Genomic DNA, 16542 nt, shown 5'->3' with positions numbered 1-16542 from the left:
TCAGCGGTGTGGATTGACTGACTTCAGTGTGGGGACTGACCTCTCCAGTTCCCTTTGGTTTCACCAAGGACCGGTGTGAACTTTAGCGGAACCTCGGTAGCTGGTCGATCGTCTGCGGTAGGCGCCCCGCGGGCGACGGTGGGGACGGTGTGGTCTGACTGCGTCGTCTTGTGTTTGCGCCACAGAGAATCAGCACTGCCAGTGGAGACGGGCGTCACTACTGCTATCCCCACTTCACCTGCGCCGTGGACACCGAGAACATCCGCCGTGTGTTCAACGACTGCCGTGACATCATTCAGCGCATGCACCTTCGTCAGTACGAGCTGCTCTAAGAAGGGAACACCCAAATTTAAGTCAAGCCTTAAGCACAATTAATTAAGAGTGAAACGTAATTGTACACGCAGTTGATCACCCACCATAGGGCATGATTAACAACGCGGCCTTTCCTTTTCCCCCCAAGTGATTTTGCGAAATCCCCTCTTCCCTTCAGCTTGCTTAAATATTCCAAATTTAGAAAGCTTAAGGCGGCCTACAGAGAAAAAGAAAAAAAAACAAAGGCCACAAAAGTTCCCTCTCTCTTTCAGTGAATAAAATAACAGCAGCAAACAGAAATAATGAAATAAAAGAAATAAATGAAATAAAAGAAATAAATGAAATAAATGAAATAAATATTGTCTTGTGCAGCATTAAAAAAAATCAAAATAAAAATTAAATGTGAGCAAAAGGATGTGAGTCCTGCCAGTTATTTACGGTTTCGAGCAAAAGCCCCCTCGTTCGTGGTCTTGACCACGTATCCGAAGTCGTTAACCTAACGTGGGTTTCTGAAAACAATTTGCAGATAAAGTCCACCCCTGCCCTGGACCCAAGCCCGGGCCCCACACAAAACCATTAGCCCGTGTAAAGAATTCGGCCTTGACCATCGATGGCCGCCTCCTCCGTTCGATCAACCTCCCTTGGACATGTCTTCACGGTGTGCCTGCTGGACCTAGAGTCTCCCCCAAGTGGGTGTCAGGTCTGGGGCTCCCCGGCTAGCTGGAGGATATGGACTCAGTTATGTGGGGGGAAATGGGAGGAAGTCAGTGTTGCCGATGCACGAGGGAAGGTGGGGTTACTCGTGAGACGGTGTGCGACGTGGGCCCGGAGCCAATCACCCCGTCGTGCACTTTACATATCTTACGATTCTGTCGGTTATCCCTCGAAGCTGGGGACACGATGGAACGGGAGCCATCGAATAGAAAGACACGGTTTTGAAACAAATGGTTAAACATTTGGGGGGAAACTTAAGCTGGATCCCTACCTTGTTCCATACACCAGGGAATTTTATGTGGCTCAATCATATGATTAAATACAAACAAGTACTTGAAAAAGGATATTTTTACAGTTAAAATACTGGTTTGCAGAAGGCCTAATAAGCATGACCTAATATCCAAAAGCCACGGGGGTGGGGTGGACTATACGATACGAAGATTACATGAAACAAAATATGAATGGGGTGGAGACTGGGTGAAGATCTCTAACAAAGAGTTGATTTCCCTAATAAGCACGATACTCTTAAAAGCTAATCAACGGTCGTAGAAATGCAAAGTATGCGAACATACAGTTTAAAAAAGAAGACACAATTAACATCAGGAAAAATGGGGGGTCTCCTAATGCAGGACAAAGTTGCATTGTTGGCGGTGGGGGTGGTCAGCCTTCACAGGCCCCACGTGAAACTCATTAAAGCTATAATGAACCGTGGCTTGAACCTGGGGTCTACTGGAGCCCCCTTGATCTTCATCCCCGGGCTCACCCCTTAAGCTTGTGGTCCCCCCCGGCACTGCTTCCTGGAGCAGCGGGAGGAACTGCACCACCAACCACCGCACCCTCTGAAACTGGTCAAATGAAATATTAAGTTGATTCTGTAAATCACACCAAAACTCCACTTATTTTCCAGGTAGAGTTAATCCGAACCAAATTAATCCTCTAGCATACATAGCTCACCAGAAGTGAGCAAAATATAAGCCCCAAGGAGGGCAGAGAAAGCAGCAAATAACCTATTTCCATAAACCCTTCGAAAGCTTCCTATGTAATATTCCATCCACATAAAAACTGTGTGTATGCTATGCAGATTTAATCGCAAGACAACCCTCAAAAGCCCCCCCAAATTAATACACACTCCCCCAAATTAACAGCAATCTACGTAAGAGATTATGCAAATACGGCCAAAGACCAGCCCACCAATCCCCATCATCCTCCAAAGTACTCCAAATACATAACTAAAACCTGTGTACCAGCCATCAAGACCACAGCCCACCAAGATGACCGACTCTTCCAAAATGGCTGCCTGTATGCCCCCTCCGTAGAAATCCCAGAACCTTCTCTGAATAATCCACATAAGATTACCGTAACACTAGCCACAGATCCATCAAAATTAGCAAACCAATCCTCAGGCCATAGAGCAGTTACACCAAGAACATGATACCCCAGAACCCTACCCCCCTCACTGGTCCACACTGGCAGACACTGTATAATGACCTCCAGAGGGAGGGTCATAAAAGTCACAATTATCCAGTACCTACTATGTGCCAAGCACTGCCCAATGAGCTTGTTTTGGCCATCACCACCATTTTACCAAGGAGTCAACAGAGGCCTAGAGAGGCCAAAGCACCTTGCTACAAGAAACATGGCTAGTAAACAGGGAAAATGGGCTTCAAACTCAGGTAGCCAAACCCCACTGCTTGACTACCACACCATACTGTCCTTCTAGAAGATACAGAAAAAAGAGGGAAAGGTCTCCTTTGTTCTTTCCAGGATGCCAGCTGTCAGGAGTCCATGACTTGTGACCCCAAAGGGAAATCCTGCAGGGCTCTCCTGGATTCCAGAGCCAGTCAGGTGGTCATGGGACAGATGGGTTGGTGATGGAGCAGGGAGGGGGTCCTGTTCCCTCAGAGAGTGGCGTTGGACATACTCCTGCCCTCCCACCAGTTCAGAGGTTGGCTGTGGGGCCGCTGTCGGTCACTCAAATGTGTCTGAGGGTTCCTTCTATTCCTCAGGACTTACTCCTTCTACTTAAAACATTCCCATTTCTGTTTTCCCTCTGAGCTGGCCCCAAACATAACTTGTAGAGGGCTACTTTAAAATCTAAAATCTAAGATCTTCAGAAAGCCAAATAATTATGAAGAATTTCACTTAAATCTTTGATTACAAGTAGCCATTAGTTTTTAAAATTTCAGCTGAATTTTACATCTCTGTTTCTACAGGTAACAGTTTGTTAATCACAATGTTTTAGGTATCACTTTTGTTATTCACGGTGTCTTAGATACCACTTTCCAAAGGTACATAGACTATATATAACCACAGACCTTTTAGAGAATAAATAAAAACACAGTAATAAACCACCAAGCCCCCAATAAGGCCTAATATGAGGAGGGTCTAGAATTGAGCATAATCTTTTTCTTATTATTTTTTTAATATTTTATTTATTTTTGAGACAGAGAGAGACAGAGCATGAACGGGGGAGGGGCAGAGAGAGAGGGAGACACAGAACCCGAACAGGCTCCAGGCTCTGAGCCTTCAGCACAGAGCCCGACGCGGGGCTCAAACTCCCGAACCGCAAGATCACGACTTGAGCCGAAGTCGGGCGCTCAACCGACTGAGCCACCCAGGCGCCCCGAGTGTAATCTTTATCCATCTTCATTTTTATTTAAATGTGGGCAAAATCACACCCCCAAAATGACCACCACTGCAAAACCCTCCTATGTCAAATGGCATTCTCTTCTAATAGTTTCTTGGACATCTGGTCATCTCTTTATACAACAAATGTATGGGGATCCCGTGTGGGACCTCAGCCAGCCACGGAGAGTTTTGCTCTCGTGGGGTTTCTATTCTATCAGGGGAGGCATACATTTACTAAATAAATAATCAAAAGAATTCCAGATGGTGACAACATCTCTGAGCTAACGACAAGACTGGGGCAATGGGGAATGGGAAGTATTTGGGAGGGATTCCACTTGAGGTAGAATAGCCAGAGAGGGCCTCTCGAGGGAGGTGACTTTTCTTATGGGAATGCAAAAGATGAGAAGGGGCTAGCCATCCATATATGAGTAGCTAACATCGGTATTTTATATTAATATTGATTATTAAAGCATTATGATTGGGGCATCTGGCTGGCTCGGTCGGTGGAGCACGCATTTCTTGATCTTGGGGTCATGAGTTCAAGCCCACATTGGGTGTAGCGATTATTTAAATAAATAAAAAACTAAAAAAAAAAAAAAAAACACATTATAATTAACACTTATGGGTTACTTTACCATGGGATTAAATGCTGTCCTAGGCCCTTTTTGTGGACTATCTCATTTAATCTCTTTGAAACCCTCTGAGGATGCGTCCTATCATCTGTACAAGATGTACCCAATCTGTACCCCACTGTACAAAATTGTGAAAAGTGATATCTAAAACACTCTGAATAATTTATGCAAATTATGCTTTTAACAACAGTTACACTAAAAACGCCACTGCAGTAAGCACTTAATTTGAGGGATTGCTACCCAGGTTCCTATTTTAGAGTTAGGGGATTTGGTGTCTCTGTGATAATCTTTCTGTGCTTAATTAAACACTCATATACTATGAACAACTCAAGTTTTCTGGTTTTGTCTCATTTATCCTCTGTATCGGTTAAGAATGTGTCCGGCTGCACATAACAGACCCCTGACCTGGAGTGGCACGGATGGAAAGAGGCTTGTAACTCACTTCACAAGAATCCTGAAGAATTCTGAGGGTGGTTTCTGATGTTATTTAAGCAGCTCATCAATGGCAGGCTGAGGCCTCCACGATTCTCTTGGCTTCTCTCTCAGGCTCACAAGGAGGTATCACATCTTAGCCCAAGGCAGAGAGGACAGGGACAGACAGCCCAGCCGACTCCCTCTTTTATCAGGAATGCAAATGCTTTGTAGCTGCCCTTCCATTTTCTCCACCATGTGAAATACAGATGCCTGGATAGCAAGATAGTTAGATGGCTAGATAAGTAGCTAGGTAGCTGGGCAGACAGAAAAATATATATTTAATAACAATATCACACACACACACACACACACACACACACACACACGATTGATAATTTTCTGTGGCACAGACCTTGAAGGAACATCTAGAAAGATATATCGAGTTCCTGCAGTTTTTAAGGATTGGGGAAGAAGACAGGAAGAAACTTTCAAATCATAAGAGATTAATTTGTAGAATTCTATGTAAATCAGTTTGAAAGCCTAGATGAAATAGATGGTTGTCCAGAAAAAACAATGTATCTCAAAACTGACCCCAGGGGAGACTAAATAAATTAATTAATTAATTAACTAATTCTAAGCAAATCAGTTACCATAATACAGAGCCTAGTGAAGCACCATGACAAGAAGGTTCGGGGCTCTTGCTGGAGTGGGGAGGCAGTGAGTGGAAGGAAACATGAGGGAGGCTTTGGGGGCATCTGTTTGTAGACCTAACTGCTGATTAAACAACTGTGAGAAAATTGATTGAGCTATACACCTATGATTCGTGCAGATTTCAGTCTGCATACTTAACAAATGTATACTTTGAAGTGAGAGAAAGGAAGAAGGCACCAGACCCAGGTCGTTTCACAGAGAATTCTACGAAACCGTTCAAGATCAAATAATTCTAATGCTGCTTAAATTATTCCAGAGTATAACCAAAGGAAAATTTCAAAGTTATTATTGTAAAGCAAGTATAACATGGATTCTAGAACATGCCAAACACTGCATCCGAAAATAAAATTATAGACCAATCTCACTTATGGTATCAGTGTGAAAATCTTAAAATAGAAGCAAACAGAATCCAATATTACACTTAAAAAATAATACATCCTGGGGCGCCTGAGTGTCTCAGTCGGTTGGGCATCCGACTTTGGCTCAGGTCACGATCTCATGGTTTGTGAGTTCAAGCCCCATGTCAGGCTCTGTGCTGACAGCTCAGAGCCTGGAGCCTGCTTCGGATTCTGTGTCTCCTTCTCTCTCTGCCCCTCCCCCACTTATGCTCTGTCTCTATCAAAAATAAATAAACGTAAAAAAATTAAAAAAAAATAATAATACATCATGCCTAGGGGAGATGTATTCTACAAATGCAAGGTTGGTTCAATATTAGCAGAACAGCAATATGTGCCAAAATTTAATACCCATTTATATTTTTGGAAATCCAATAAAACAGTAATCAATGGGTGCCTTCTTAATGTAATGACTACATGTATACTATATATATATATATATATATATATATAAAACATATATATATATAACATATATATATTCTATATATATATATAACTATCTCTGTATAATATACATAGTACACCGTATATGTGCATATATAGTACCTAAAATATACTTTATCTCCTACATGTTTTATATATTAATATACTAAATATTATAAATATATTAATTATATTTAACTATATTATTTATATTAATAATTGATTATGCAACCAATTACTATAGACATATTAAATATCTATAAAATTTTTTTCTCCCCAAACCAACATTTTACTTAATGAGAAACCTCTAAAAGCAGGAACAAGCAGGAACCTCTAATGTCAGGAACAAGAAACAAAAAGACAAGGATGCCATATTGCCCTACTATTTATCATTGTATTGGAAATACACGCTAATTCAACTAGACAAAAGAAAGCAATTAAAGGCTTGAGAACTCGAAAGAAAGAAGTAAAACTTCTATTTTTATCTTTCACTGCAAATGATGTAAGTTATCATGAGTCCCCCCAAAAAAATCCACAGAAAAATTACTAAAAAGTAAGAATGTAGGAAAGAACAGGTTTATGAGACCAACATGAAAAATCAGTAGTCTTTCAACAATGGATGGAACATCCAGACAGGAAGTCAATAAACAGCTGACATGAACAATACTATCGACCAAGTGGACCTAACAGATATATACAGAACTTTCTTCTGAGCAGGAACAGGATAAATCAACGTTAGGTCACAAATTTAAGAAGACCAAAATTATTCTAAGTGTCTTTCCCATCCAAAATGAAATAAAACTAGAAATCACTAAGTAACAGTAAGAAATGAGAAAATTCAAATATGTAGAAACTCAACAATACATTCTTGAATGACTTTAGGGTCAAAGAGGAAATTAAAAGGAATTTTAAGATTTTTATTTATTGTTTGTTTTAAAAAAAATTTTTTTAGGTTTATTGATTTGTTTTGGGAGAGACAGAGACAGTGCAAGTGGGGGAGGGACAGAGAGAGGAGGAGACAGAGAACCCCAAGCAGGCTCCACGCTGCCAGCACGGAGCCCGATGTGGGGACCAAACCCACGAAACTGCGAGATCATGACCTGTACCAGAACCAAGAGCTGGACGCCTAGCCAATTGAGCCACCCAGGTCAGGTGGCCCAGATTTTCTTTTTAAGTAACGTCTACACCCAACATGGAGCTCGAACCCACAACCCTGAGACCAAGAGTCACGTGCTCCACCAACTGAGCCAGCCAGGCACCCCGAGGGGAATTTTCGAAGTACCTTGAGACAGACAAAAATGAAGATACAACACACCAAAACCTAAGGGATGCAGCGAACAGAGTACTAAGGGGGACGTTTATAGTGATCAACACCTACATTAACAAGAGGAAAGATCTCAAAATAAACAACCTGACTTTACACCTCAAGGAACTAGAGAAAACAAACTAAGCATAAAGCTAGCAAAAGAAAGGAAATAATAAGATATGGGCAAACATATATCAAATATAAAAACAACAGGAAAGAAATCCCAGAAGTTGGTTCTTTGAGAAGATAAACAAAAGCAACAAACCCTTAGCCAGGCTAAGAAAAAAAGGGAGAAGACTCGGGAGCATGTGGCTGGCTCAGTCTGTGGAGAAAGTGACTTTTGATCTTGAGGTCCTGGGTTTGAGTCCCAACTTGGGTGCAGAAATTGCTTAAAAATAATTTTTTTTTTTTTTAAAGAGAAAAGACTCAAATTTAAAAAATCAGAAATGGGGGCACCTGGGTGGCTCAGTCAGTTAAGCATCCGACTTCGGCTCAGGTCATGATCTCGTGATTCGTGAGTTCGAGCCCCGCGTCCGGCTCTGTGCTGACAGCCCGGAGCCTGGAGCCTGGAGCCTGCTTCGGAGTCTGTGTCTCCCCCTCTCTCTGTCCCTCCCGTGCTCTGTCTGTCTCTCTGGTCTCTCAATAATAAACATTAAAAATTTTAAAAAAAAAAAAAAGAAATAAGAGTTATAAGGGAATATTATGAACAATTCTATGCCAACAAACTGGATAACGCAGAAGCAGATAAATTCTTTGAAACATATAACCTACCAAAACTGAGTAAGAAGAAACAGAAAGCCTGAACAAACCAATAACAATGCAGGAGACTGTATCAGTAATCAAAACTCTCCCAACAAAGAAAAGCCCAGGACCAGATGGCTTCATGGGTGAATTCTACCAAACATTCCAAAATAACAGAGAAAGAGGGAAGACATCCAAACTCATTTTATGAACCCAGTATCATCCTGACACCAAAGCCAGATAAAGATACCACAAGAAAAGAAAACTACAGCCAGTATCTCTGATGAACACAGATGCAGAAATCCTCAGTGAAATACTAACAAACCAAACTTAACAGCACATTGAAAGTATCATACACCATGACCCAGTGGGATTTAGCCCTTTAAGATGCAAAGATAATTCAATATATGCCAATCAATCAATGTGATACAATACATTAACAAAATGAAGGATAAAAAATTACATGAGCATCTCAACTGATGCAGAAAAACATTTGACAAAGTTCAATATCCACTCACGAGAAAAACTCTCAACAAAATAGGTACAGAAGGAACTCACCTCAACCCGGTAAAGGTCAATATGAAAAAAGTCCACAGCTAATACCATAATCAATGGGGGGAAACTCAAAGCTTTGTCCTCCAAGATCCAGTACAAGGCAAGAATGCTAACTCTTGCCACTTCTATTCAACATAGTACTGGAAATTGTAGCCAGAACAATTAGACAAGAAAAAGAAGTCATTCAAATTGGAAAGGAAGAAGCAGACGTATCTCTGTTTGCAGGTGACTGGATTCGCATATGTGGAAGACTCTAAAGACTCAAAAACAAAAACTGTTAGAATAAATGAATTCAGCAAACTTGCAAAATTAAAAATCAACACATAAAAATTAGCCACGTTTCTCTACACGAACAACAAACTATCCAAAGAGGAAGTTAATTTTTTTGTTAAATTTTTTAACGTTTATTTATTTTTGACAGAAAGAGAGAGAGAGACAGAGCATGAGAAAGGGAGGGGCAGAGAGGGAGACACAGAATCGGAAGCCGGCTCCAGGCTCCGAGCCGTCAGCACAGAGCCCGACGCGGGGCCCGAACCCACAAACCGCGAGATCGTGACCTGAGCCGAAGTCGGTCGCTCAACCGACTGAGCCCCCCAGGCGCCCCAGCGACAGAAATGTTTTAACTCTCCTCCCACACCAGAGGCCTTTTCAGTTTGGCCTCAGAAGCCAGAAACCAGCTGTTCCTGGAGGAAAGAAGGTTAACGACACAGGGGGTGCTATGCTACAAGAATAGACTCAAGATGCAGTGGCCACCGAACTTGGTATCTTGGGAACGGAGACTGCTACTGTCAGAGGCAGACAATCAGAGACCTACAACTACTTGCTTGCTAAGAAACTTAAGAGGAAATCTCAAGAACATACACAAAAGAATGAGACAAACATGTAGATGAATATATGCACGGTGGCAAAAAAAAGGAGGGGGTCAAAGGAAGAGGAAAATGGGCAAGGTCATCTCACACAGAAACAACCCGTTAAAGAGAGTCTGGGGGACAGACTAGAAATGAACTATCAAGGCCGGTAGGAGATCGCAGAGGACGATCTGCAAGAGAAAGTGGCTGATGAAATTTCATTCAGGTTGCAGAAACCAAAGAGAGATCTGATAAGCAGTGAGGCTGACTGGGGAACAAAGGGTCAGCTGAACTTCTGATGGAAACTGCTGAAGTCGCCTCAATGGCGGCCTTTCCACAATGCACGCTGGTTGAAGACCAGGTGGCGTTTTCCTGAATCTCCTGAAACCCATTCCCAGTGTCGATGAGGAACAAATTAAGGACGTGTTCTGCGCTGGAAATCAAAAGGAGTATAAACATAAAAAGGCTGCTCGGAAGAGAGGAACACAAGCGTTGGGGGAAAAAAAGATGAAACAAACTATTTAAGAATCTAGATGTTCAACAAGTTGACAAGACATGACGAGAAACTTCTGCAAGTGATATGAATGAGGGGCTGGCCTCTCTCTCTCTTTTTAATGTTTATTTTTGAGAGAGAGAGAGAGAGAGAGAGAGAGAGAGAGAGAGAGAGCGCGCAAGCAGGGGAGGGGCAGAGAGAGAGGGAGACGCAGAATCCAAAGCAGGGCTCCAGGCTCTGAGCTGCCGGCACAGAGCTCGACGCGGGGCTCGAACTCATAGACTGCGAGATGATGACCTGAGCTGAAGTCAGACGCTTGCTTAACCGACTGAGCCACCCAGGCGCCCCTGGGGCTGGCCTCTCTTGACAAGCCCCTGGGAGGCCGGGGAGAGACAAAGGTGGCCGCAGAGAAGCCATCAAGGTTGATGATTCTCACGATTTGGACTGGGTATCTTTCAGTACATTTTGAAGCATAAGCCTTTCTAAAATAACATTGTAATAAGCCATTTCTACTGAGATTGCTTTGTTTCACTTTGCACTGATAAACATAAAAATCTGGAGAGAAAGAACTGTTTTCTTGTTTAAAAAAGAATTGCATTTGTGGGGAAATGAATGTTATTGACAGAAACATTTCTCAAGTCTGACAAAATACTTAAAAGTATATAGCAGAGGATTTAATTTCTCAATCTGTTGTATGTGTTGTTACTAATCGATAATTACTTTTGGCCAGGCCATAGTAACAGGCCGTTTAAAAATGCTTCCTTTTTCTGATTTATCATTGCAGTGAATTATGATTGATTTCAAAACATTAAATTAAAGGATCTTAATAAGGCACATAAATTGTTAAGCTATTACAAATGCATTCAAAATTTAGTTTTTCTGTGTTCTAAGAACTTTTAGGCAATTTTAAGGATAGAGACTAAAATTAAAATAGGTTCCTACTGATGGCTTTCCCCCTTATTTGTCCAGAAGTAAATTAACATCAGAAGCTTTTCAAAGCAGTATTGTTTCTTAACTTTAACTTTGTTTTCGACTTCTTTTTAATTAGCTTGACCATACACTAAATACTACATGTGATCCGTACCTGTGTAATCACCATGGACATTTAAAAATTTTGCAGTGGTTGCCTGCCTAAGACTATTTTGCCTTATGTTTAAAACGTTGGGTATTAAAAATGTTACATTGGAAGAAAAGAAAAGAGAAAGAAAGAAAGAAAGAAAGAAAGAAAGAAAGGAAAGAAAAGAAAAGAAGGAAATCCCATTCACAACAGCAACAACAACAAAAAAATAAAATACTTATGTATAAACTTAACCAAAGAGGTGAAAGACTGGTACACTGAAATTATAAAATGTTAATGAAGGAAATTAAAGACAACACAGGTGAATGGAAAGACATCCCATGTTCATGGACTGGGAAATAAATATTGTTAAAATGTCTGTACTACCCCAAATTATCTACAAATTCAATGTACTCTCTAGCAAAATCCCAAAGGCATTTTTTACAGAAATAGAACAAAAATCCTAAAATTATTGTGGAACAAAACACTTCAAAATAATCAAAGCTATCACGAATAAGAAGAAAAACGCTAAAGGCATCACACTTTAAAATATATTTCAAAACATATTACAAAGCTACAGTAATCAAAACACTATGGTGCTGACATAAACATGGACATATAGACCAATGGAACAGCATAGAGAGCCCCAAAATAAATCCTCACATCCATGGTCAATTGATTTTTGACAAGAGTACTAATGAAGAACAGGACAATCTCTTTACTAAAGGGTATAGGGAAAATGGGATATCCACATGCCAAAGAATGAAATTGGACTCTTATCTCACACCATATACACAAATCAACTTAAAATGGATTGAAGACATAAATGTAAGAGCAATTCTAATTAATGGAAGAAAACATAGTGGAACAGCTTATAGACTGGTTTGGACAATGATTTTTTGGATATCGCCAAAAGCACAGCCAGCAAAAGCACAACAGAGACAAACAGGATGACATCAAACTAAAAGCCTTCTGCAGAGCAACAGAAACCATGAACAGAGTGAAAAGGCAACCAACCTATGGAACGGGAGAATGTATGTGCAAACCATACATCTGATAAGGGGCTAATAGGCAAAATATATATGCAAAATCATAGCAAAAAACCCAAATAACCCAATTACAAAATAGACAAAGGACCTGAATAGATATTTCTCAAAAGAAGAAACACAAATGACCGAAAGGTATATAAAAGGTGTTCAATATCACTGATCACCAGAGAAATGCAAGTCAAAACTTCCATAAGACATCACCTTACACCTATCAGAACGGCTGTTGTCCAAAAGGCAAAAAGATAAGTGTTGATGAGGATGTGTGGAATAGGAAATCCTTGTACGCTGCTGATGGCAATGTAAATTGGTACAGCCGTTACGGAAAACCTCAAAAATTAAAACAGAACGAACTCATGATCCAGCAACCCCACTTCTAGGCAGAGAGCCAAAAGGAATGCAATCAGTATCTTGAAGAGAGATTTACTCTCCCGTGTTCACTGGTGTTACAATAACCACGACAAGGAAACAACCTAAGTCTGTCTAGAGATGAACGGATAAAGAAAATGTTGCACAGACACACAACAGAATACTACTCAGTCTTAAAAAAGAAGGAAGTCCTTGGGGCGCCTGGGGGGCTCTGTTGGTTGAGCGTCTGACTTCAGCTCAGGTCATGATCTCCCGGTTGGTGAGTTCGAGCCCCACGTCGGGCTCTGTGCTGACAGCTCAGAGCCTGGAGCCTGCTTCGGATTCCGTGTCTCCCTGTCTCTCTGCCCCTCCCCTGCTCATCCTCAGTCTGTCTCCCTCCCTCCCTCTCTCTCTCTGTTTCTCTCAAAATAAATAAAACATTCTAAAAAAAATGAACTCTTTTATGTGTGACAGGGAATTAAAGGTCTGAAGGAATTCTAACCTTTTAGGTGTACCCACTGAAAGAAAATAACGATGCTCCCAGATAATCTAGCCGGGTGGAGGGCAGGGTGGGAGAGGGAGCAAGGGCATGCCGGTAACGGCCCAACGGCAGGCTCCCTGGCACAGAGGTGGGGGCAGGGGAGTCCTGGTCTGTAGTATTTGCCGATTTCCGCGACGTAAGCACGCCCATCGCTCCCAGTAGTACACCCCCCAGCACGGAGTTGGGAAGGGAGGAGCTCTTGGCAGAAGGGGCGACACAGCTGCAGCACGTCACCAAGGGGGGCAGAGGCGAAACGGGACGGGCTGGGACTGGATATGTGCTGAAACCGAGTGATGCGGATGGGGGTTCGTTACACTATTCTCTCTAAATTTGGTTACTGAGCTATCACAGACATAACACTGTATTCGTTTTAGGTGCACCACATAATGATTTGATATATGTATATATATCCCAAAACCATCATCAGAGGAAGTTTAGTCAACATCCAACACCACTCATAGTTACAAAACCTTTCTTTTCCTGTGATGACCACTTTTAAGACCTACCCTCTCAGGAGCTTCCAAACACACAATACAGGACAGTAAACTATCTTCACCATGCTGTACATTACAATCCCACGTCATCCTGTATATTCTTGACATTTCAACCAAAAATTTAAAAAGAAAAATCCTTGGGATACCTGGGCGGCTCAGTCGGTTAAGGGTCTGACTCTCGATTTCGGCTCAGGTCATGATCTCAGGGTTCGTGAGTTCGAGCCCCGCATCAGGTTCTGTGCTGACAGCGTGGAGCCTGCTTGGGATCTCTGTCTCCCTCTCTCTGCCTTGCCCCCACTCACTCTCTCGCTCTCAAAACAAATATTTTTTTAAAAAACAAGAAATCTCCAAAAAAAATGAAAACCCCTAAATTTCAAGATTAAAATGTTTACATCTTTTTTTTTTTTTTAACGTTTATTTATCATTGAAAGACAGAGAGAGTCAGAGCGTGAGCAGGGGAAGGGCAGAGGGAGAGGGAGACACAGAATCCAAAGCAGGTTCCAGGCTCTGAGCTGTCAGCACAGAGCCCGACGCGGGGCTCGAACTCACCGACCGCGAGATCGTGACCTGAGCCGAGGTTGGACGCTTCACCAAGTGAGCCACCCAGGCGCCCCTAAAATTTTTAAATCTTTCAATGTTACAATCGGTCATTGCAAACAATTATGACTAGGAACTGCATGAGCACATCAGTGGTCCGTGACTGCAGTAACAGCTACTATGCTACCTGGTCCACCCTGGTTGAAGTGTTTTACAAGGAATAATGCAAGGGGCTATTCGTATCCTGTTTTACAGATGAAGAAACTGAGGAGTAAAAAGCCAAACAATTTCTTTGGTTTATGTTCACGCAGCCAAAAATGCAGACTCGGAATTCAAATCCAGGCAGTCAGGCTCCAGAACTTGCAAAAAGTATATTTATATTATATATTTATATTATATATATATATAGTTTATATATATATATATAGTTTATATATATACATATATGTTTATTTTTGAGAGAGAGACAGAGCACGAGCAAGGGAGGGGCAGAGAGGGAGACACAGAATCAGAAGCAGGCTCCAGGCTCCACACTGACAGCACAGAGCCCGACGCGGGGCTCAAACTCATGAACCGTGAGATCATGACCTGAGCCAAGTCAGATGCTTAACCGACTAAGCCACTCAGGAGCCCCCAGAACCTGCGATTTTAAAGTCTGACCCAAGACACTTCATTTTTTTTTTTATTTATAATTTTTTTTATTTCCTTAAGTAATCTCTAAGACCAACGTGAGGCTCGAACTCACGACCCCAAGGTCAAGAGTCACATGGTCTACTGAGCCAGCCAGGTACCCCGCTTAATTTAAAAAAACCACCCCAAATTGGTAGATTGGAAATAAACTCTGTGATGCAGCCCACTGACAAAACACTGCTTAGAACTGTTCTCTAATCGCAAACTTGGTGAGTGCCTCCTTGAGACCAGGACCAGAGCAGATCACGGTGACCAAGGCAGATGTGGCTCCCGTCTTCACGAAGCACGCCTCTGGAGGAAGGCAAAGTACTTTCCTAACGTGGTATTTCACTGTTACGGGGCTCAGTGAAGCAGGCTCAAGGGGATTGTTGATATCAAGTTTGGGGTTAGTCTTTTATCAACACGGTATTCTGGTAGTTCCTCTGCATAAATCTGTTAAGAGTAATTTTTTCTATAGTTTAAAAACACGAGAAACAACAGATGTCGGCGAGGATGCAGAGAAACGGGGACCCTCTTGCACTGTTGGTGGAAGGCAACGTGGGGCAGCCGCTCTGGAGAACAGTCTGGGGTGGCTGAAAAAAGTTAAAAAGAGAACTTACCCATGATCCAGCACTGGCACTGCTAGGTTTTTACACGACGGATACGAAAACGCTAGTTCAAGGGAATACGGGCTCCTCCAGGTTTACAGCAGCACTGTCGACAGTTGGCAAATGATGCCAACAGCCCAAATGTCCATCGACCGATGAATCGATAAAGAAGATGTGGTTCACACACACAGCAACACACAGGGATAGCTTTCAGCCATAAAAAAGAAAGAACGCTTGCCATTTGCAAGGACACGGATGGAGCTGGTAATTAGCGTGCGAAAGCAAAGTAAGCTGGAGAAGGGCAATTACCGGATGATTTCACTCATGGGTGGAATTTAAAAAGCAAAAGCGAGGGTGCCTGGGTGGCTCAGTTGGTTGAACGTCTGACTCTTGGTTTTGGCTCAGGTCGTGATCTCAGGGTCGTGGGATAAAGCCCCATGTCAGGCTCCAAGCTGAGAATGGGGCCTGCTTGGGATTCCCAGTCTCTTTTCCTCTGTACCTCTCCCCTGCGCGCACACGTTCTCTCTCTAAAATAAATAAATAAATGGAAGAAAACAAAGGAGCAAAGGGGGAAAAGAGAGAGAGAGAAAGAGAGAGAGATGCAAAGCAAGAAACAGACTCTGAACTACAGAGAACACACTGATGGTCGCCAGAGGGGAGGCGGGCAGGGGTTGGGGTTTAAGGAGCGCGTTTGCGGGATGACCACCGGGTGACGGATGGAGGTGCTGAATCGCTGTATCGTACACCTGATATTACACTGCGTGTTAACCATTTGGATTGAATAGAAACTTAAAAAGATGCTTTCACTGCCTGTCATAGCGCAGACTATTTCACCCGCTCGGCAAATAGTTACTGGGCACTTACTATCTGCCCGGCGCTGTGTAGGCACCGCTGGCCGCAAACAGGGCAGGGAAAAAGCCTTCTCGTTCTAGAGAGAGAACTCAGACAGTAAAATGGTAACGTAATAAATAATCAAGGCGACTCAGCAGGTCACCAGGTCCACCTGAAGCCCTGTGATGTGGTGGTGGCTGCGTCACTTTAGAAGGTGTGATCAGGGAAAAATCAAA

General features: G+C 42.4%; 1 protein-coding gene and 1 pseudogene across 7 annotated transcripts in view; both read left to right on the top strand.

Annotated features, from left to right (window-relative positions):
• GNAS (GNAS complex locus) overlaps nt 1-572 on the top strand; it is a 54822-nt gene extending 54250 nt beyond the window's left edge. For all 7 annotated transcript variants that reach the window (XM_049650551.1, XM_049650550.1, XM_049650548.1 and 4 more), the window contains one exon: nt 186-572. In XM_049650551.1, the coding sequence (XP_049506508.1) occupies nt 186-332 (147 nt within the window). In that variant the 3' untranslated portion in view covers nt 333-572. The remainder of the gene's footprint in view (nt 1-185) is intronic.
• Nucleotides 573-922: 350 nt separating this feature from the next.
• LOC125936355 (phosphorylated adapter RNA export protein-like) lies at nt 923-10317 on the top strand (annotated as a pseudogene).
• The last annotated feature ends 6225 nt before the right edge of the window (nt 10318-16542 follow it).

Source organism: Panthera uncia, assembly GCF_023721935.1.
Source record: "Panthera uncia isolate 11264 chromosome A3 unlocalized genomic scaffold, Puncia_PCG_1.0 HiC_scaffold_11, whole genome shotgun sequence".
Taxonomy (NCBI): Eukaryota; Metazoa; Chordata; class Mammalia; order Carnivora; family Felidae; genus Panthera; species Panthera uncia.
Note: the sequence above shows the minus strand (reverse complement) of the source record. Positions and strands in the feature narration are given on the sequence as shown.